A 21,712-nucleotide genomic window follows, 5' to 3' on the forward strand; every position below is an offset into this window, starting at 1 on the left:
AATAAGAGATGGCAAAGAGATTAACAATTCAGAGGCTTTCAGGTCTGGTTCTGAGATGAATGTTTCTGATCTGGGCAATTAGTTTGAAATCAAGAGAAAGATTTCAGAGTGCATTTTGCAACTTCCAGAATTGTCTCATACAAATAATTTCCTCTAGCTTTCTTTACCCTGCCTATGATTACCAGAAGCTGAAAGAAAGGAATTAACTTCTTTCTGGCTAGAAGACATCTGGAAAACATATGATCTCCTTCAGTATCTCTAACACCGGGTTCCGTGATTCAGACTACACACAATCATTAAAAAAAAGAATTCAGCATGCGTGCTATCAGCTCTCTTCCTTTCTTGTGTTTATTACACATCAATAAATCAAGTGTTTCCTAAGATTCTACTCCCAAGCTCCTAGTCAGAAAAGGAATCACCTGCCATAGGTAACAGCCTCTGTTTTTCCCTACAGCGTTGAGAAGAGCTTCAGACGGAAAAATGAAAGTAAACTGTGTATTTTTTTATTGCAAAGGGCAGAAACGTGTAATTACAGGTTGTGAAACTGCTGCTCAGAATTCCAGGCTCATTGACAGGAAGTGCCATGATGTCAGCAAATTGGCATTCAAGTACTGGAATTTAGTTTCTTCCTGTGGGAAGAAAAAAAAAGAAAAAAGAAAATAACAAAACACTGTCCTGTGGGTTGACACCTCAGCCTGTTTCTTTTCCTTGTTGCCTGTGGCCTCCCTTCTTCTCCTATCCATCTGTCTCTTCTCTTCCTGATATCTCGGTTTTTCTTTCTCTGATCACATAAAACCACAATGACTGAAGGAGTTTAATCTCAAAAGTCTCTGTTCATTTCCTCCTAAGAATTAACCAAATAGTTCATATTTCCTGCTTAAACTGTGTTGATGAATCGTCATGATGTCTTCCCCTCTCCATCTCCCTGTGGTCTTAACCTTTTATTGGAGATAGGGGTGAAAGAACCCTGTGGTCTATTCCCCAGCATGCTTTCCTTTTACTACCTGAGATGGCCATAACATTTAATTTTACTGAGGGTAAAAGTTCACCTTTTTGACATTCCCTGAATGAAAGCTGATGTAGAAGGAGTCTCAGGCGGTAGAAGAATTAATGTGTGATTATACAAAAAAAAGATATGCCCAGAATAACAGTTAGTAAAAGGAGAAAGAAAAGGCCTTGATGGCCAAGTAGAAACAGCTTGGGTCTGCAGCGCCCACAGACAGAAACACACAAGGTGACAGATTTTTGCATTTCAAACTGAGGTACCCAAGTCCTCTCACTAGGACTACCTAGGCAGTAAATGCAACCCACAGAAAGTAAGGAAAAGCAGAGTGGGGCGGCAGTTCACCCAGGAGCTACATGGGACAAAGGGACCTCCTTCCCTCAGGCAAGGGAAAGCAGTGAGGGACTGTGCTACCCAACCAGGGTACTATGTTTTCCAGGATTTTTGCAATCCAGGGTTCAGGAGTTCCCCTCATGAGTATACACCATCACGGCCTTGGGTCTCAACACAAAACTGGACAGACCCATGGCTGCTGTTCTGGTCGGCAGCTATTTGGGCAGGCACTGAACTGCAGGAGTTTTTACATAGTCCAGCAGCTCCCGGAACTCTAGTGAGGCAGGAGTCCCGTCCACTCCCATGGAAAGGGGCCTGAAGCCAGGGAGCAAAATGGCCTTGCTCAGCAGGTCCACTCTCACAGAAGCCTGCAAGCTTAGATCCACTGGATTAGTATCCCCTCTAGCCAGCATAGCAGCATGGAGTAGGCCAAAGATGACCGAGTTCCACAGGGGAGGGGCGACTGCCATTGCTGTAGCTCTAGTCAGTGGTTTTCCCCTACCAGTGCTAGGGATGCTGGTTAGATTGGACTGGGCAGCAGTCTTTACAGCACAGCACAGCCACTGGAGCAGATCATGACCAGACTGCTTTTTTAGGTGGGAACGGGATCCATCCCTCCTCCCTGGGCAAGGCACCCTTGCAGGAATTCCAGAAAACCCAGCCAGGAGTTTACAGACAGAGTTCTCATTTCCCTGGGAAAGAGCACCTGTTGGGAGGGGCGGCTGTGGTCTCAGGTTGAGCCAACTTAATCTTTCCTGCTTGCTGGCTCTGAAGAGTCCCAGAGATCCAGACAAGGGGGTTTCCCCAGCACAGTGCTCCAGCTCTGCTAAGGGATAGTCAGACTGCTTCCTTAAGTGGGTTCCTGATCTCTTTCCTGCTGAGTGGGTGAGTCCTTTCAATAGGGGTCACCAGACACTTCATGCATGTGAGTTCCGACTGGCATCAGGTCAGTGCCCCTGTGGGATGAAGCTTCCAGAAGAAGGAGCAAGCAGCATCCTTTGCTTTTCTGCAACCTCCATTGGTTATACCCAAGTGAACAGTATCTGGAGTGGACCCCCAGGGAACTGCAACAGACCTGCAGAAGAGGGGCCTGACTGTTCCAAGAAAAACAAAAAAACAGAAAGCAATAATAATAACAGCATCAACAAAAAAGACCCTACAAATATCCCATCAAAAGGTCAACAGCTTCAAAGATTAAAGGTAGATAAATCCGCAAAGATGAAAAACAATCGCAAACCCACTGAGAATTCCAAAAGATGGAATGCCTTTTCTCCTCAAATGATTTCAACACTTCTCTAGCAAGAGCATAGAACAGGGCTGAAGCTGAGATGGATGAACTGACAGAAGTAGGTATCAGAAAGTGGGTAATGACAAACTTTGCTGAGCTAAATGATATGTTCTAACCCAATGCAAAGAAGCTAAAAACCATGATAAAAGATTACAGGAACTGTTAATTAGAATAACCAGTTTAGAAAGGAATACAAATGATCTGATGCAGCTGAGAAACACAGCATGAGAGCTTCATGATGCAAACAAAAGTGTTAATAGCTGAATCAAAGAGAAAGAAGAAAGACTATCACAGCTTGAACCCTCTGGCTAAAATAAGGTAGGCGACAATATTAGAGGGAAGAAAAAGCAATAATACCTTCCAGAACCATGGGACTATATAAAAAGACCAAATCTATGGCTGATTGAAGTACCTGAAATAGACGGGGAGAATGGAACCAAGTTGAAAGACACACTTCAGGATATCATCCAGGAGAACATCCCCAACCTAGCAAGACAGACCAACATTCAAATTCAGGAATTTTAGAAAACCGCAGTAAGATACTCCACAAGAAGATCAATCCCAAGACACAGATCATCAGATTCTCCAAGGTTGAAATGAAGGGAAAAAATGTTAAGGACATCCAGAGAGAGAGGCCAGGTCACCTACAGAGGGAAGCCCATCAGACTAGCAGTGGACTTCTCAGCAGAAACCCTACAAGCCAGAAAAGACTGGGGACCGATATTCAACATTCATAAATAAAATAATTTCCAACCCAGAATTTCATATCTGGCCAAACTAAGCTTCATAAGTGAAGGAGAAATAAAATTCTTTTCTGACAAGCAAATGCTGAGGGATTTTGTCACCACCAGGCTTGCCTTGCAAGAGATCCTGAAGGACGTACTAGGCATGGAAAGGAAAATCTGTTAGCAGTCACTATAAAAACCCACGAAAATACACAGGTCAAGGACAGTATGAAGCAACTACATTAACAAGTCTGCAAAATTAACCAGCCAACATCATGATGACAGGATCAAATTCACACATACCAATATTAACCTTAAAAGTATATGTGCTAAATGCCCCAATTAAAAGACACAGAATGGCAAGTTGGATAAACAGACAAAACCCATCAGTATGCTATGTTCAAGAGACACGGTTGGTGGGAATGTAAATTAGTTATACCATTGTGGAAGAGTGTGGCGATTCATCAAAGATTTATAACTGAAAATACCATTTGACACAGAAATACCATTACTGGGTATATACACAGAGGAGTATAAATCATTCATTTATAAAGATGCATTACATGCATGCATATGCTCATTGCAGAACTATTCACAATAGCAAGGACATGAAATCAACCCAAATGTCCATCAGTGATAGGCTGGATAGAGAAAATGTGGCACATATGCACAATGGAATACTATGCAGCCATAAAAAAGGATGAGATCATGTCCTTTGCAGGGACGAGGATGAAGCTAGAAGTTATTGTCCTCAGCACACTAATACAGGAACAGAAAACCAAACACTGCACGTTCTCACTTATAAGTGATAGCTGAACAATGAGAACACATGGACACAGGGAAGGGAACAATATGCACTGGGGCCAGAGAAGAGGATGGGGGATGGAGGAGAGCATTAGGGAAAAGAGCTAATGAATGCTTGACCTAATAAATAAGTGATGGGTTGTTCTGTGCAAGAAACCATCCGAGCACACATTTACCTATGTAACAAACCTGCACATCCTGCACATGTATTCCAGAACTTAAAAAAATAGTAAAATAAAATGGCATTATGATGTTCAACATTGAAGGATTTCAAGAGGTCAGAAATTCGCCTTCACTTTTAATGAGTTTGGGATTAGAAAAGGCTCATGATTGAAACTGAATCTGTAGTTCTCCCAGTTCTTCAGAATCTTCACATCACTGAGTATGATTTAACCCCAAACTATTTTCCCCTGAACAATGCAGGTGCATAATTTTGCGTTCAGTGCACTGTAGTGTTTCTTCAGAGTGTCATGCTCTATCTGCTATTGCTTTGATGTTTGTTGACTGTTATACATTCTTAAAGAGACTGAAATCTTAGGCATCTAGGGTTGAATCAAAATTTGCTTTGTATTTCTCAACACTCTTAGCAAATATTAGATATGTGTAGATTCTCTTCATGGATTTGTCAGTAGTAAACTCTGGGATTTGGAAAAATGTCCCTTTTCACATCATGCTTTCACTATCATAACTGTCTTTCTTCTCCCCACCTCTCCTGCTGAGTTCTAAATTCTTCAAAGTTACGTGCTTACTATAATTTATATCTGTATTCCTAAAGCAGAAAGCCCTGAAAATGGTTTTCTGAAGGAGAAAATGGGGCTATTAGTCAGTTCCGGTCTTATGAATCAAGCCTAAAGACTCTAAATCCATTACCTCCGCTAAGTTTCTTCTTTTGTCTTTTTTTTTTTTTTCCTGTGTGATAAAAAAATAAAACATTCTTTCATTTTTATATCAGACTTAACGGAATGCTTACAGAACTGTGTTTTGGAACAGATATGCCTCAAAATTAGGTGCATAAAGAGAATTCTTGGCTTCCTGTGGGGAAAACAAATAAAGCAAACATTCTAAAAAGTTCCACTAAAAGGTATGCAAGTTATAGTGTCATACCACCAATGGGACTATACACATTCTGAAGAGGAAACAGCCCATGCTGTGTCTAAGTATTCCTCTGCTGAAATGAGAAACACCTATAAGTGAGCATTTGTGATCTTATTACCACCTCAGAAATCAACATCAACTGACCCTTAAAAGGAGTGGTTTAAGCAACGAACTTTGAGAGAAGAGCAATGTACTTTACACTGACCAGAAGGAAGGTGTTCTTTCAGTATCCCCTGTTTATTATACTATGGGTAGAGTATCTCTTTTTCAAAATGCTGGGAACACAAAATGTTTTGGATTTCAGATTTTTCTGAATTTTGGAATATCTACATTGTAATTACTAGTTGAGCATTCCTAATCCCAAAACCTAAACTCTGAAATACTTCAATAAGCATTTCCTTTGAATATCATGTCAACACCCAAAAAGTTTTTGATTTTGTTCAACAAAATACTAGCAAACTGAATAACAGCAGCGCATCAAAAAGTTAATTCACCACAGTTCTGTGCACTTCATTCCCATAATGCAAGATTGATTCAACATACACATGTCAATAAATGTGATTCACCAAATAACCAGGATTTCAAATAAAAAAGCAGACCCAGAAAAGCTGTTGAAAACATTCAAAATCCCTTTATGATAGAAAACCCTCAACAAATTAGGCAACAAAGGGAACAGACCCCAAAATAATAAGAGTCATCTATGACAAACTCATAGCCAAACATCTGAAAGCATTCCCTTTGAAAACCAGCACAAGACAAGGATGCCCTCTCTCAACACAACTATTCCACATAATCCTGGAATTCCTAGCCAGAGTGATCAGACAACAGAAGGAAATAGAAGGTATCCAAATAGGAAAAGAAGAAGTCAAACTGTCATCCCATGTACAAAATTCAGTAACACTTCTGTACACCAAAACCGTTGAAGCTGAGAGCCAAATTAGGAACTCATCTCAATTGCAATAGCCAAAAAATAAAAATAAAACACCTAGGAATACATCTAAAAGATCTCTACAAGGAGAACTACAAAACACTAAAATCAGATATGACACAAACAAATGGGAAAATATTCAATGCTCATGGAGTAAAAGAATCAATACCATTAAAATGACATACTGCCTAAGGCAATCCACAGATTCAGTGTTATTCCTATCAAATGATCAATGCCACTTTTCACAGAGTGAAAAATTAAACCAATTCTAAAATTCATATGGAACAAGTGAAGAGCCTGAATAGCCAAAGCAACCCTGAGCAACAAAAACAAAACTGGAGGCATCCCTTTACCTAACTTCAAACTGTACTATAAGGCCACAGTAACAAAAACAGTGTGGTCCTGGTACAAAAACAGACACATAGACCAATAGACAAAAATGAAAAAGTTAGAAATAAAACTGTATGCCATCTGTTCTTTGACAAAGTGGACAAAAAATAAGCAATGAGGAATTGATTCTCTATTCAATAAATGGTGCTGAGACAGAATGAGAGAAAATATTTACAAACAATGTGTCCAACAAAGGTCCCATGTCCAGAACCCGTAAGTAACTAAAACAACTCAGCAGGAAAAAATAAATAACCCTATTAAAAAGCAGGCAAAAGATATGAACAGACAATTCTCAAAAGAAGACATACAAATAGCAAAAAATATATGGAAAAATGCTCAACATCACTAATCATCAGAGAAAAACGAATAAAAAGCACAATAAGATACCATCTCACACCAATGAGAATGACTGTTAATAAAATTTCATAAGTATATCAATTTGGTCATCATGTATAATAATTTTTATATGTTGCTGGATTGAATTTTTTAGAATTTTTGATAATTTTTATGTATGAATTTATTAGATACTTTTTTTAAATTTCTGGGATTAATGTGCAGCAGGTGGAGGTTTGTTACTTAGGCAAACGTGTGCCATGGTGGTTTGCTGCACAGATCAAACTATCACCTAGCTATTAAGCCAAGCATGCATTAGATATTTTTCCTAATGCTCTCCCTCCCTTCAAATCCCCCTGTCAGGTCCCAGTGTGTGGTGTTCTTCTCCATGTGTTCATGTGTTCTCGTTGTTCAGCTCCCACATAAAAGTGAGAACTTGCAGTCTTAGGTTTTCTGTTTCTGTGCCAGTTTTCTGAGGATAATTGCTACCAGGTAATTCATGTCTCTGCAAATGACATGATCTCATCCTTTTTTATGGTTGCATAGTATTAGATGGTGTATATGTACTGCAGGGTTTTTTTTATCCAGTTTATCATTGGTGGGCATTTGGGTTGATTCCACGTCTTTGCTGTTGTGAAGTTCTGATATCAAGGCAATATCAGTCTCACAGAATAAATTGAGATGTGTTTTCTCCTTTTTTTGTAAAAATAAAAGTCAAAAATAACAGATGCTGGCAATGCTGTGAAGAAAAAGCAATGCCTATGCAATATTGGTGGAAATCTGAATTAGTTCAGCATTGTGGGAAGTAGATTGGAGACTTTCATACCCAAAGGAATATAAATCATTCTATTGCAAAAATACATGGTAGAGTATCTTCATTGCAGCAATATTCACAATACCAAAGATGTGGAATCAACCCAAATGCCCATCAGTGATAGATAGGATAAAGAAAAGGTAGTACATACACATCATGGAATACTGTGCTGCTACATCATGGAATACCATGCTGGAATACTATGCAGTCATAAAAAGAAATGAGATCATGTCCTTCACAGGAACACGGATGGAGGTGGAAGTCATTATCATCAGCAAACTAATACAGGAACAAAAAACCAAACACCTCATTTTCTCACTTGAAGTGGGAAGTGAGCAATGAGGACACATTTACACAGCGAAGAGAACAACACACATGGGGCCTGTGAGGGTGTCAGGGGAAGGCAGGGCATCGGGAGGAATAACTAATGGATGCTGGGCTTAATACCTAGATGATTGGTTAATCTGTGCAGCAAACCACCATGACAAACATTTACCTATGAACAAACCTTCACATCCTACACAAGTGCACCAGAACTTAAAATAATTTGAAGGGGAAAAAAAAAACCCTCAGACTAACAGAGGAGGAATAAATACTTCCAAACTCATTCTACAAGGACAGCATTACTCTGATACCAAAACCAGACAAAGGCACATAAAAAAAAAAAAAAAAAAGAAAAAGAAAATATCGGCCAATATGATTGATGAATATTGCTGCAAATATCCATAATAAAACACTAGTAAGCCAAATTCAACAACACATTAAAAAGATCATTCATCATGACCAAGCAAGATTTATCCAAGGTATGCAAGAATTGTTCAACATATGTAAATCAATTAATGTGATACATTGTATCAACAGAAGAAAGGACAAAGAACATAAAATCATTTTAACTGATGCTGAAAAAGCATTTAATAAAATTCAACGTTCCTTCCTCATAAAAATCCTCAAAAAAAAAAAAAAAAACAGGAACTGAAAGAAGATACTTCAACTTGTACAGACAACAGCTAGTATTATAAAGAGTGGAGAAAAACTAAAAGTCTCTCCTCTAAGATCAGGTTGTCCACTTTCAACACTGTTGTCCGACATACTGTTGGAAGTCCTAGGCAGAGCAATTAGACAAGATAAAGAAATAAAGTGCATCTAGATTCAAAAGGAAGAAGTCAAATTATCCTTGTTTGCAGATTATGTGATTTTATATCTGAAAAATCCTAAAGACTCCACCAAAAAACTCTTAGACCTGATACACTAATTCAGACACATTGCAAGATACAAAAATTAATGTACAAAATTTAGTGGCATTTCTATATGCCAATGGTAAGCAATCTGAAAAAGAAATCAAGAAAATAATTCCATATATATAGCTACAAGTAAAATTAAATATCTAGAAATTACATTAACCAAGGAAGTAGAAGAGCCTTGCAATGAAAACTATAAAACATCAATGTGAGAGATTAAAGAGGATGCAAAAAATTTAAAAAAAAATGTTTATGGATTAAAAGAATACTGATTAAAAGAATCAGTATTGTTAACATGTCTCTACTACCTAAAGCAATCTATAGATTCAATGCAGTCCTTATAAAGATACCACTGGCATTCTTCACAGAAATAATAAAATAAAAAGAAATCCTAAAATGTATATAGAACCACAAAAGATCTAAAATAGCCAAAGGTACCCGGAGGAAAAAGAACAAAACTGTAAGAATCACATTACCTGACTTTAAATTACACTGCGGAGCTGTAGTTATCAAAATGGCATAGTACTGGTATAAAAACAGACACACAAATCAATGGAACAGATTACAAAACCCAGAGATAAATCCATACATCTACAGTGAACTCATTTTTGACAATGGTGCTAAGAACATAAATACATTGGTAAGAGGACGATCTCTTTAATAAATGGTACTGAAAATAAACTGGATATCCATATGCAAAAGAATGAACCTAGACCCCTACCTCCTGCCATACACAAAAATCAAATCAAAATGAATCAAAGACTTAAATCAAAGACCTCAAACTATGGAACTCTTACAAAAAATGGAGAAACTCTCCAGTCCTTTGGGTTGGGCAAAGATTTTTTGAGCAACACTCCAGAAACATGAGCAACCAAAGCAAAAATGGACAAATGGGATTACATTAAGTTAAACACCTTCTGCACAGCAAAGGAAACAATTAACAAAGACGGAACCCACAGAATGGGCAAAAATTTACAAACTATCCATCTGAAAAGGGATTAAAAACCAGAATATATAAGGAGCTCAAACAATTCTGCAGGAGAAAATGTTAATAATCTGATTTAAAAATGGGCAAAAGATCTGAATAGACATTTCTGAAAAGAGTACATACAAACGCCAAACAGTTATATGAAAAAGTGCACAACATTATTATTAGAGAAAGGCAAACCAAACTTATTTGTGGGAGCTAAATTTTAAAATATTTGAACTCAATGAAACAGAGAGTTGAAGAATAATTACCAGAGGCTGGAAAGCATAGTGTGGTGTGGGGGGAATTGGGGGAATATTAATGGGTACAAACACAAGAATACTAATCACATTGGGTACACATAGACATACAAATGGGCACAATGGACACTGGGGTCAATAAGATGGAGGACGGAGGTAGAGGGCCAACAGTTGAAAAATTAACTATTATGTACTATGCTCACATAGTGGATTGGATGAGAGGAACTATTGTCACCAAAACCACAGCATCATGCAGTATACCCAAGTCATGAACCTGCACATGTACCCCTTGATGGAAAATGAAAGTTGGAATTATATTTTTAAAAAACACTCATCAATATGATATACTCTTATTTTTTTATGGAATGAAGGCATTTATACTAGCAATTTTTGAGGACTTTTCAATGTCTCTTTTTTATTAAAACGTTGTGGGAGGTAATAGGAAAGAATGTAGATATTGGAGGATTTCAGATTTTGAATTTTTGGATGAGGAATAATACATTTAGAAAGGGACACCTTGACCAGAATAGAGCTTCAGTATTCCTCTTCAACGTCTGAAAATCCCCAACACACACATACACACACACACATTTGCCCACAGACATTCATACAACCTACTTCTTTTAATGTCCTAGGAAGAGATAAAAACATCTTATCAATGTCACTCAGTGATGAGGATCTGTGTCCTACCATCTGGAAACTCAAACGAATGTCAGACCTAAAAAGAGAAAGTCTGTGGACCTTTTGTGATGTAGAATCTTAAACCAGAAAAACTGCAACAAATACAGCAAAATAAATGACAAAAACAAAAAGTATTGGCACTTGCAACAGTTTAAACTGTGCTGAGGAATCATGATGCCACCTCCCCTCTACATCTCCCTGTAATCTTATCCTTTGATTGGAGAGTGTTCTGAAGGAATCCCTTTACTCCCTGGAATGCTTTCCTTCAACTGCTTAAGATTGCTTTAATAGTTAATTTTTACTGAGGGTGACAATTCACTTCTGCTTTTTGATATTCTCTGAGCAAAGACTGATCACAAATGTAGTCTCCGATTGTAGTAGAATATGCACGTTAGTACAGGAAAGGTATGCCCACACCAACAGTTAATAAAAGACCAAAGAAAAAGGGACCATAATGTGTTCAACTGTGAAGGTTTTTAAAAGGTTAGATATTCACTTTGATTTAATAGGATAAAGTTTAGAAAAGGCTCATATCTGCAGGTGAAATGGTAGTTCTTCCAATCCTCCCCAAATTTTAACATCCCTGAGTGAGTGATTTCACACCAAACTCCTTTTCTCTACACCATGCAGGTACTTCATTGTGCACACCATGCATCCTAGAGTTTCTGCAGGGTGTCATGCACCATCTGCCAAGTACTTCAATTTTGATGGCTGTCTTGCCTTTTCTAGAAGTCTGTGAATACTGAGGGTCTAGAGTTAACTCAAAATTTACTTTCTCTCTCTTAAATACCTTAACAAAGGGTAGAAATCTGCAGGTTCTGTTCATGGATTTGTCAGTAGTAAACTGTGGGATTTGGGAAAAGTCCCTTATCACACTGCAGTGTGACTGTCATAAAAATCCATCTTCTCCCCATGTCTCCTGCTGAACTCTAATTTTTTTGAAGTCAGGTACCTGTGGTAATTTTATCTGCATCCCGAAAGCAGAAAGCACAGCAAATGGTTTTTCGAATGAAAAAATGGGGCCAATAGCCAGTTCAGATCTTACGAATTAAGTCTAGCATTCTAAATTCATTACTCCCTCTGATTTCCAACCCTTGTTTCTCCAGTGTGGAAGAAAACTGAGGACACTTTTTTACTTTTATGTTAGATTTATTAAAATGTTCAAAAAAGTCAATTACTAAACAGACATAATTCCAAAAACGATTACGGAATGAAGAAACTCTTGGTTTCCTGTGGGGACAAAAAATAAAAAACAAACATAAAAGAATTTTGCTAAAAGAAATGTAAGTTATAAAGTTATGCCACCAATGGGAACATATGCAATCTTAAAAGGAAAGACCGCATGCTATTTTAAAATGTTACCCTGCTGAGGTGAAGGGGAGAAACATCTAAAAGTTAGCCTTCGTAGACTTATCGCCACTTCTAGGTCAATATTAGCTGACCCTCAGAAAGGGTCTAAAAGAAAAACTTTGGGAGAAGAGCAACATGCTCTGCACTGACCAGAAGAAAGACATTACTTCAGTATTTTCTGTATATTATACTACAGCTTGATTATCCCTTACCCAAAATGCATGCTACTGGAAGTATTTCGAATTACAGATATTTTTGTATATTTGGAATATCTGCCTTATACTTACTGGTTTAGCATCCTTAATCCAAAAACCTAAAATCTGAAATGATTCCATAAGCATTTCCTTTGAATATCATGTGGGCGCTCACACAGCTTTGGATTTTAGAGCATTTCAAAATTTAAACTTTTGTATTAAAAATTCTACACCTGTAGACCTAGAGTCCTTGACTAAAATGGACTTTCAGTACACTTTCCTCAATCTTCCCACACTCCCGACGTACCTGTCCACAGACATTCATACGGCTTCTTTATTTTAATGTCCTGGGAAGAGGTAGAAACGTCTTGTCAAAGTCACCCTTTCAGTGCTCGGCATCTGTACTTTATCATCTGGCTGCTCAAATGAAAGTCGAACCTAAAAGAGAAAGGAAAGTCTGGAGACCTGTTTTTTCTGAAAAGTTTGATGACTCATGCCAAAAAGACTAAAACAAATATAGCAAAATAAGTGAGGAAAACAAAAAGTACTTGTATCTGCAACAAGTATAGCCATGTGCTTATCTAAGCATTGAATGACCCTCCTTGGGGCTTTTAAAATCTGTGGTTGGGCATCATAGTCAAGAGGGACACAGGCAAATTAGAGTCCATTCATTTGTCTCTGCAGGGCAGGAGGAGGGTGAAAATAAATGATGGTTTTATTGAGGCTGTGGGTCTTAATACATTGGATTTGACTTCCAGGCTTGTTCACTCTCCAAGGAACTTCAAAACACTTTTGGAAAGAAGGGTGTTATTGGAAGATAAACATGTCTGTATCTGCTTTCTATGCTTCCAATTGCAATAACCAAGCATTCAGGGAAGTAGAGTGAAAATAGCATCCACCAGAGCCCTACCTTGCGGAAAATTTCCTCCACATCACAGGAATGGGCATATTCTTGCAGATGTTCAATCAGTCTCATAATAAAAACAGAACCCATTGTTGGATGTCTCCAAGAAACATTATCTGTTGATAAAACATATTTCAAATCTCAAGACTGGCTCTTGCCTGAAGAAAGAGAAGAAACCCTAGTATTTCTGCTCCAGCTGAGGCATGTTTTGGAATTCTTCTATTTTCCATATGCTTCATTGTAATTTCTAGTGAATATATTTGAAGTTCAGTGAGTATATTTTTACTGATCCTCTAAAGGGTGTTGTATATGGTGCAGGTATTGATGTGGCCTAGTCCCTGAGTTCAAAAAGTCGAAATTTAGTAGAGCGATAGGAAAAGACAGAATGGGGTCAAGGGAAGGAATTGGAATTTGGAAAAGAAATATCTAAATGTGCATCCCCAAGGTGGTGTTACTGACTGCGATTTAAGTTAATTGTCCATTCTGACACGTAATAGACTCAGTTATACAGGGAACGGTAATAATTTCATACACAGGAGATATCTGAGGCTACACAAGTGTCTGAGCTAACAGAGAACATGTAATACTCAGTCTATATGGGAAAATTATGTAAATAAATTCTCAATCTATGTACTTCACATTAAATTTTATTTAAAATTTAATAACATTGGCAGTAAGATATTTACACACAAAGAGTTAACTATACAAATCATAAAACAGAACAAAAGTAGAAATCTAGGAAGAGTCAATAAGAGAATGATCACATGATAATGGAGAATAAGAAGTTCTTATGAAGAAGAGAAATGTTAAAGAAAACAATATTAATTTATTACATGGTAGACACAGAAGTAATGAATACTTGAAAATTGTACAAAGGAAGGGGTAAGAGAAAAGCAGTAGCAATAGCTCTGTGTATAATCACAGATACATTCTTTAATGACACATTTCAGCCAATTATAATGGTCATAAAGTGTATATTAATAATAAAATTATATTTAGAACCACAGCTATCTTAGTTGAAGGAAGTAAATAAGAGATACGGTGGAAACAGGTGTCTCTGCAAATGTTTTGTGAAATTAAGGAAGTAGATAATTATTTTTCCTCAGGAGAGCACTATGATATAGTTGGGATTTGCACCATAGAATGTGGAGCTAGGCTTAATATGGGAGTTACAATTGATTTGTTAATCATCACCTCTAGTGGGTGACTGTCACTTTTTGTACTGATAGCCCCAACAAAGATGTCCTGTGTAGAAACCTGTTACCTGGTGTGGAAGAGCAGAAAGCAATAAAATCCTTCTCTATGTGGGCTTTCTTAATAGCATCATGCTCAAACTCTTCTGTAGTTGGTAAAGATACGTTTCTACAAACTCCTGCTGAATCTGTTAACCACACCACACCATGGTTCTCTGGAAAGACACAATTTGATTTGTTACTACCTATCAATGGCTGAGAAGATGATGTTTCCCTCCTAGCCTCTGTTCAATGATATTTATTAATGTGTTTGCTCTATCATTAATTCACATGCAAATACACACATACATTTCAGTTACAATCTTTTCAACAATATTTATCTTTTCTAACCATAAAACAAATTGTAAAAATTTCCAAACATCAAAGTCTCAAGCTTGAATATAGAACAAATATCTACCAACCAGCCATTCAATTCACAGAAGCTGCAATCTGGAATACTGACAGTACGTGTTATTTGACATTAAAAGACAAACAAAAAGAAACCAAAAATTCCTGGATGCATACAGAGTAGTATTTGAATGTCTGGTGTTCTCAAAGGCCTCAGCACTCACCACCACGGCAGGCCTGGATGATGATCACCTTCGGTTTGTCCTTCAAACTTGGGCAGTTCCTGGTATTCAACATTTCAAAGATTGCATTGAGTTGTAATACATCTGGGACTTGCTCAGAGTATTTCTTCCCACAAATGCCTTCCCGAATACCATGAGACATGAACACCAGGAAGGTGCTGTCAGAGGTCTCGTGCTCTTGGCGGTGAGCAAATGCCGCCAGCTCTGTAGTCATTTCCTGAAAGAGACCATACCACTGATTTTGGACTATGTAATTAACTATCATGGCACCTTGGAAAGCCAATAAATAAATACTTAAGGATTTCTTAAGGAATTTCATGACAAACAAAGGAGTGCCCAAAAAATTTTTAGTCTTAATTTCGAGAAAGGAGAAGAAAGGTGTTGTAGGAAGTCATTCAGAGTTATCTTGTAGAGAGAATGTGGCATTACTGAGTGAAAAAAAAAAAAAAAAAAAAAAAAAAAAAACACTTCCCAAGTAAGTTACGCTAGGCTCGAACAGAATGAGTTAGTTACAAGGGAACATGTAGCATCCAGCACCCTCCCGTGGCAAGTTTATATTTTAGATTATGAAGAGATTACATTTCTTGGTCAACCAAGCTTTCTAATATTATTTAGTTATAGGAAGGGCATGACCATTGTCTCTAATGTATAATAGACCTTACCGAAGCAGTGAGATTCTTTTTCACATCCACCTTGTACCCCAGATTTTGTAGCAGTGTTGTCATGCCTATGATGTCAACCTCAGCTCCCGTTCTTCTAGAAAGACTGTCAAACTCTTCGTTGCAGATAATGAGAGCAAGACGTGTGCGGCTTGACTTGTCCATTATTGGATAAATCTGTAGGAAATGAAATTTGGATGAATAGACTTATTCTCTGTAATTTAATATTCACCTGGTAAATTTATGACCGTTTTCTCTTTGTTAGTCATATCAAGATACTAAATCCCATGGACTATACATTGAAAATGGGGGACAGAATTGAGTGCTACTTGGAGAGTAGGCATAGAAACTGCAAAGGTCCAGATGGCAGGTGAGCTACTGACTTCATTTTTCTTGATAGGCAGGATTTTGAAAAATGCACAAGCTATGAAGCAAGAATGACAGAATTCTAAAACTGATTGCTTCAATATCTGATTGTTTTTCTTTGGGCAAAGTATTTTTTTTTCTTGTTTTTTATTATACTTTAAGTTCTAGGGTACATGTGCACAACGTGCAGGTTTGTTACATAGGTATACGTGTGGGCAAAGTATTTACCAATCCTATGCCTCAGCTTCTTGATCTCTAAAACGGGTTATTTTTAAGGTTAAAAATTATGTATCATCATATATAAAATGCTTAGAACACTGCCCACTCTCAGAGAACATTCAATAGTTGCCATTGTTGATGTTATTTATCCAAGAATGGGATTCAATTTGGAACTCTTTCTGTAAATCTGGGATTCCAGGATACAGAAGTTTTTTTTCAAGTAAGGGAAGCAGAATTATGATTCTCCATTGAGAATAGCTCTAAGAAAAAGCCACTGCATTTCATAATCGCCTAAAGGATATCTGTCACCCCATTCTATCCTTGTGTTCTAAGCATGGTACCTCTGTTGACTTTTCTTTCCATATTATTTTAGCTTCATCTAGAGAGCAAAGCTTGATGCTTCCTCCTGAGCCTGAGGATGTAGGCATAGCAGATTTATCACACACTGGCAATGCCTGAGGAGCTGCAAGAGTCAAAGAACATCATGAACATTGGCATCCCTCTTTGTTCCACTTTTTGTTTTTTACAGCCTCACGTATGAATGAGGCCAAAAAAGTGAAAATGCATTCTTAGGAAGACAATCCTGATCTTTTATCACTGAGTAATTTCGCTGCTAATGGAATACACTTCCAGTCAGAAATTTCCAGGTGTGCAATACAGGGATCTCCTTTCATATTTCAGGATCAGTATTTTCACAAGTATTTCAGATAAAAATGTAGAAAGAAAGATTTTCAAGGCCGTGCATGATAAAACACTCAAAAACCAATCAAATGTATGAGATAAAAGAGAATATAAATTTATTTCTAAAGATTTGAACCACAGAATAAAATTTAATGGTAGGAGGTCTTAATTAAATCTACTGAAAATATTTAAGAGATATGCTTATCTTTTTATGTATTTACTTAAAAGACATGGTAGTAAGCACTAGGAATATTTTTTAATGAACATTTGTCCTGTCTTTCAGGATCTCTTCCTACTATATATATATGTATGGTAGGAGAAGATTACTAAATATATGAACTAGAATGTATATAAAATAGTATGATAAATGCTAAAATTAAAGTGCACACTAGATGAATTTATGGCACTAAACATTGATTGCACAGACATATGAGGAAATGTTTTCACAGAGTTTATGTGAGAAAATCCTTGAGGCTTTTGTTTCATCACAAGTTCAACACCATCCAGCAATGTGATGTGCTTGTTAAAGAAATTAATGTAATCTTTGTATCAAGATAGAAATGAGTTTTCTAGATCTGTGGAGTATCTTTTAGAAACTATTAAGTCAAGAAAATATTATGCAATTTTGAAAACAAGCTTGAGAAACTTACACAATCAGATAAATAAAGGCAGCATGAAGTGTGTTGACACAGAAGAACTAATCAGAATGGATATATCGGAGAAAACTACAAAATAATAATTTGGTTGAAGAAATGTTTGGTTTCATAAAGAAGAATGAAAACTATAAAAAAACTAAGTAGAAGTATATGGGTTATTTTTGAGGTAATTTTTTTTATGTGTGAAAATACAGTATTTGGTTATATAGTGAGTATCCTGTGCTGGAAAACATTTAAGAAAACATTCGTCTTTGGGAGGCTGGGGTGGGAGGATCACGAAGTCAGGAGATTGAGACCATCCTGGTTAAGACAGTGAAGCCCTGTCTCTACTAAAAATATTTTTTAAAAAATTAGCCGGGGATGGTGGCGAGCGCCAGTAGTCCAAGCTACTCGAGAGACTGAGGCAGGAGAATCACTTGAACCCGGGAGACAGAGCTTGCAGTGAGCCGAAATTGTGTCACTGCACTCCAGCCTGGGTGACAGAGTGAGACTCCATCTAAAAATAAAAAAAAAGAAAAAAAGACATTCATGAGTTAATGAACCTTAATAAATGAAATAGAAGTTTCAACCTTAATATTAGTGAAATAATGGAATAGAAGTTGAAAGAGAGATACAGTTCCAAATTTGAGAGAAGAATGCATAAAACTTGGCTTCGGCTTGAATATTGGAGGTGTGTGAGAGGAAAGGGACCAAAATGAGTTTCAAGTTACTGGTTTGAACAACTAGTGATGGTGACACCAACAACCTAGTTACACAAAACTGGAAGAGAAGCAAGGTGTGGAAGAATGGCACGTTCAACTCTAAAATTGTTTAGATGATCGTGTCTCTGGGACATATGAGGGAATATTTCAGGAGCCTTAAATAATGAAATATGGTACTTATTTGGTGTTCAAGATTTGAGAAAAAGATTCAGAATTTTTAATATAAACATAGATAGTGAAGTTGTGGGTACAATTTCTACAAAAGCAGAATAGATTACAAAAAGAAAATTATATGATCACTTTACGGGAATTCTCCATAGCCCCTTTAACTGTGGTTCATCCTACAACATTAATGTCATGGAAGATGGGGTTCAAATAATGCTCTTTCTTTAAAAACAGCATTACCTAGGAAGGAAGGCAGTACTACTTGAGAGTCTTGTGTAGTAAGGTGATTTCCAGATGTCGGACCTAGAAAAAGAAGGACACTGAAATAGTCACTAATCATCTCTGGAAAACTTTACCGTAATACTTACAACATTCCCCACTAAAGATGCATCCCAGAACTCTGGCTGAATGACATTAAATAATGTTCAAGATGTTCTTTAATTTAGTGAGTGGTGGGGGTTATAAAATGAAAGAGACATTGTCAGAAAAATACGATATTTATTACACATAGATGAAAACATAAACTTCTCCCATGTCTGCTTAGACAGGTATAAGCCTCCCCTTACCGAAAAAAGGCTTTTGTTTTCAAAGAACATCTCCCTCTGAAATGGCTTTAGGAAGTGTCACAGAGACCAGTGACTAGGAGTCCACCAGAACTCTCATCCTCACCATGTGGTAAGTCCAAGGGATCACAAGAATGGTCCAACTCATTTCCTGTGCACTGCATCAGGCCCTAAGGGGGCTGCAGGTGGAGGCAGTCCAGACCTCACAGCATGATCTGCAGCCTGGTAACAGGCAAGTGGGTGATCTCACTCAAAAGAAAATGCAAGGAGGCAACTGGAGGAAAGAGCCAACTTGAAATTCTTACTTTTCTATAATTATTCAATGTATTCTCTGAGTGTATCACCATTTCTGAAATATAATTTCTTCTTCTCAGAGGGCAAAATTTTGGAGAGAAGTTATTAAACCTATTTAATTACAGACCTTAAAGCTTCATATCAGACAACTGCATATGAGCCTAGCACCTTGGACTCAAAAATACTAAATCAATCAATAAATATTGTGCCTTGCCAGGAACAGTGGAACATATAGCACAAAGCTTTTTAGATAGTTCTCATGACCTTCTACAAATGAACGCCCACATACTCAGAACTGGAAATGAGCTTTAATCAGAAGGCGGCCACTGAGGATAAAGGAACAGAAACAAAGGAGAGTCAAAGGACATGCATTAGGGGCCCAGCTACAGAAATATGGCACTGAAGCCAGAGATAAGAAAGTTTTCTGCAACTTAACATGACTAGTAAAGACATCACATGGTAGGCACAATAATAGACCCTACAGGAACTTGCGTGTGAGTCACTGACCCTTATCTGCTGAGAGTCCCAGCGTCCCTGCCAGGTGACTGTCTTCTTCACAAATGTATGTGATGCAAATATGGCATGCCGGAGCCCCTTTCCGAATAACAGAGTCAAGCAGAGCTCGGGCCTTATCCATGACCGTAGCATTTTCACGTTTTACTTTCTCCATTTCTTCCTGGTTCAGCACCCTTGTCTCTAATAATTCATCCAGTAAGCCATTTATTGTGCCTTCACCCATGGAACGGATTAACAGCTTTCTCTTCTCCTTCAGGACCTTGTCTGTTTGGGGCACAAGGATTTCTCACATCATAAAGACAGCCTTATATTCCTCTCATGTAATCAACAGAAAGTGACCTCACTTAGATTTCATCAGTGAAATGTCCCCCTCCTCAAAGTTGGGTAATCTGTCTTCTTACTGTATCACTGCCCTACTTGTTTCCCTCAATAGTCTCCATACATGTGCATGGAGTGGCCTGAAGACTGAATTTACCATTTACATTAGTCCCTGGAAAGCGGAGATCATCCTCTTGTGTCCCGTGTTTATTTAACTCTGATTAATAAAGTAATGAAACAGAAATAGCCCATTTCATTTAGGAATCACTGCTGCTAGTACTCCTCCTGTGCCAATTCTGTACCCTCTGTCAGACTTTCAACATATAAGAAAGAGTTCAATTAAGATTGCAAAATGACAGCAGGCTGCCCCTAAAGCCTCAGTTCCTTTCTGGGCTTGCTTTTCCTTTCTAAAGACTGCAAGTGTCTTCCACTTTCTTCTCTCCTCACTCTCCACCCTCTCCCTCATTTCTGTTCACCTAAACTTCCCCAGATACTAATTTTGGCTTCCAGAAAAGCCAACGCCTTCCAAAACTCTTTCTTCCCAGGGACCTGTTCTTAGAACAGTGAAAGACTCACCGGCCATGGCTTTTCTCTCCTACCCTTCTTGTGTGGGCTGAAACTGAAAGCATGCTTCACCTGCCTTTTTGGCAGAGCGTGTACACTATTGAGAAATAACCACTGCACATGCATATGCATGTCTTTTTTTTTTTTTTTTTTTTTTATTGCCAGCAAAAAAAAGAATCAGATTCCTGAACTGTAGACTGCATCAGAGAGTGTATCCTTGTGGAATTTTCTTCACCAACCCTTGGAACAGGTCAGGGTAGGAGGGGAATGGGGCTTGGAGAATAAGACAAGAATGACAAAGTATGTGTACAATTAAACTCACACAGTGAAGAGTTTCTCATTCATTAGAAAACTTGATGGAGAAAAGTAACACAACCTTTAGAGAATTTGAACCACTTCTGTCCCGGGCCCAAGTCACAGGTCTGGGGAAGATCATAGGAAATGTATGTTCCTGTGAAGCAATTTTGCTTTAAGAAATGAACATATGTTTTACCATAATTAAAGTTTTTCTTATTTAATGTCCTTCCTTTTCAGAGGGCTTCCAGCCCCCCCCCCGCCACCCCCGATACAGGATTTTTACTCTGTCACCCATACTGGAGTGCAGAGGCGCTGGCATGGATCACAGCAGTCTCCACCTCCCAGACTCAGATGATCCCCTTAGCTCTCTGCCTCTCAAGTAGCTGGGAACACAGACACGTGCCACCATGGCTGGATCATATTTGTATCTTTCTAAAGACAGGGTCTCCCTTTGTTTCCTAGGCTAGTTTTTATATCATGCACTCAAGCGATTCACCCACCTTGGCCTCCCAAAGTGCTGGGATTACAGGTGTGAGCCACCCACCCATCCTGGCTGGCTTTCTTTTGAGGGACATTGCACCATA

The 21,712-nt window shown here is 38.0% G+C and overlaps 1 protein-coding gene across 3 annotated transcripts; it reads right to left on the reverse strand.

The window, feature by feature from the left end:
* Window positions 1–12,742: 12,742 nt before the first annotated feature.
* LOC103248363 (caspase-1-like) lies at window positions 12,743–20,303 on the reverse strand. Of its 3 annotated transcripts, XM_038005265.2 has the most exons (8): window positions 19,941–20,303; window positions 18,817–18,879; window positions 16,715–16,836; window positions 15,792–15,965; window positions 15,112–15,346; window positions 14,572–14,715; window positions 13,314–13,423; window positions 12,743–12,841 (listed from the first exon to the last, which is right to left on the reverse strand). In XM_038005265.2, the coding sequence occupies exons 1-8, from the start codon at window positions 20,170–20,172 to the stop codon at window positions 12,743–12,745; spliced, it is 1,179 nt and encodes a 392-aa protein (XP_037861193.2). In that variant the 5' UTR covers window positions 20,173–20,303. The 3 variants fall into 3 exon arrangements, with proteins under 3 accessions (XP_037861193.2, XP_072866253.1, XP_072866469.1); XM_073010152.1 differs by lacking the exon at window positions 18,817–18,879 and having other exon boundaries at window positions 19,941–20,209; XM_073010368.1 differs by lacking the exons at window positions 12,743–12,841; window positions 13,314–13,423; window positions 14,572–14,715; ... (1 more) ...; window positions 16,715–16,836; window positions 18,817–18,879 and having other exon boundaries at window positions 15,776–15,965; window positions 19,941–20,209.
* Between the last annotated feature and the right edge of the window lie 1,409 nt (window positions 20,304–21,712).

This window comes from Chlorocebus sabaeus, chromosome 1 (assembly GCF_047675955.1).
Source record: "Chlorocebus sabaeus isolate Y175 chromosome 1, mChlSab1.0.hap1, whole genome shotgun sequence".
Taxonomy (NCBI): Eukaryota; Metazoa; Chordata; class Mammalia; order Primates; family Cercopithecidae; genus Chlorocebus; species Chlorocebus sabaeus.

Coding starts and splice junctions, on each gene's coding strand:
- LOC103248363 (XM_038005265.2), bottom strand. CDS start 20,172: ATGGGTGAAGGCACAATAAATGGCTTACTGGATGAATTATTAGAGACA. Junction 14,716..15,111: donor CATCCAGGCCTGCCGTGGTG/GTGAGTGCTGAG, acceptor GTGTCTTTCCAG/AGAACCATGGTGTGGTGTGG. Junction 13,424..14,571: donor TTTCTGCTCTTCCACACCAG/GTAACAGGTTTC, acceptor TTTTATCAACAG/ATAATGTTTCTTGGAGACAT.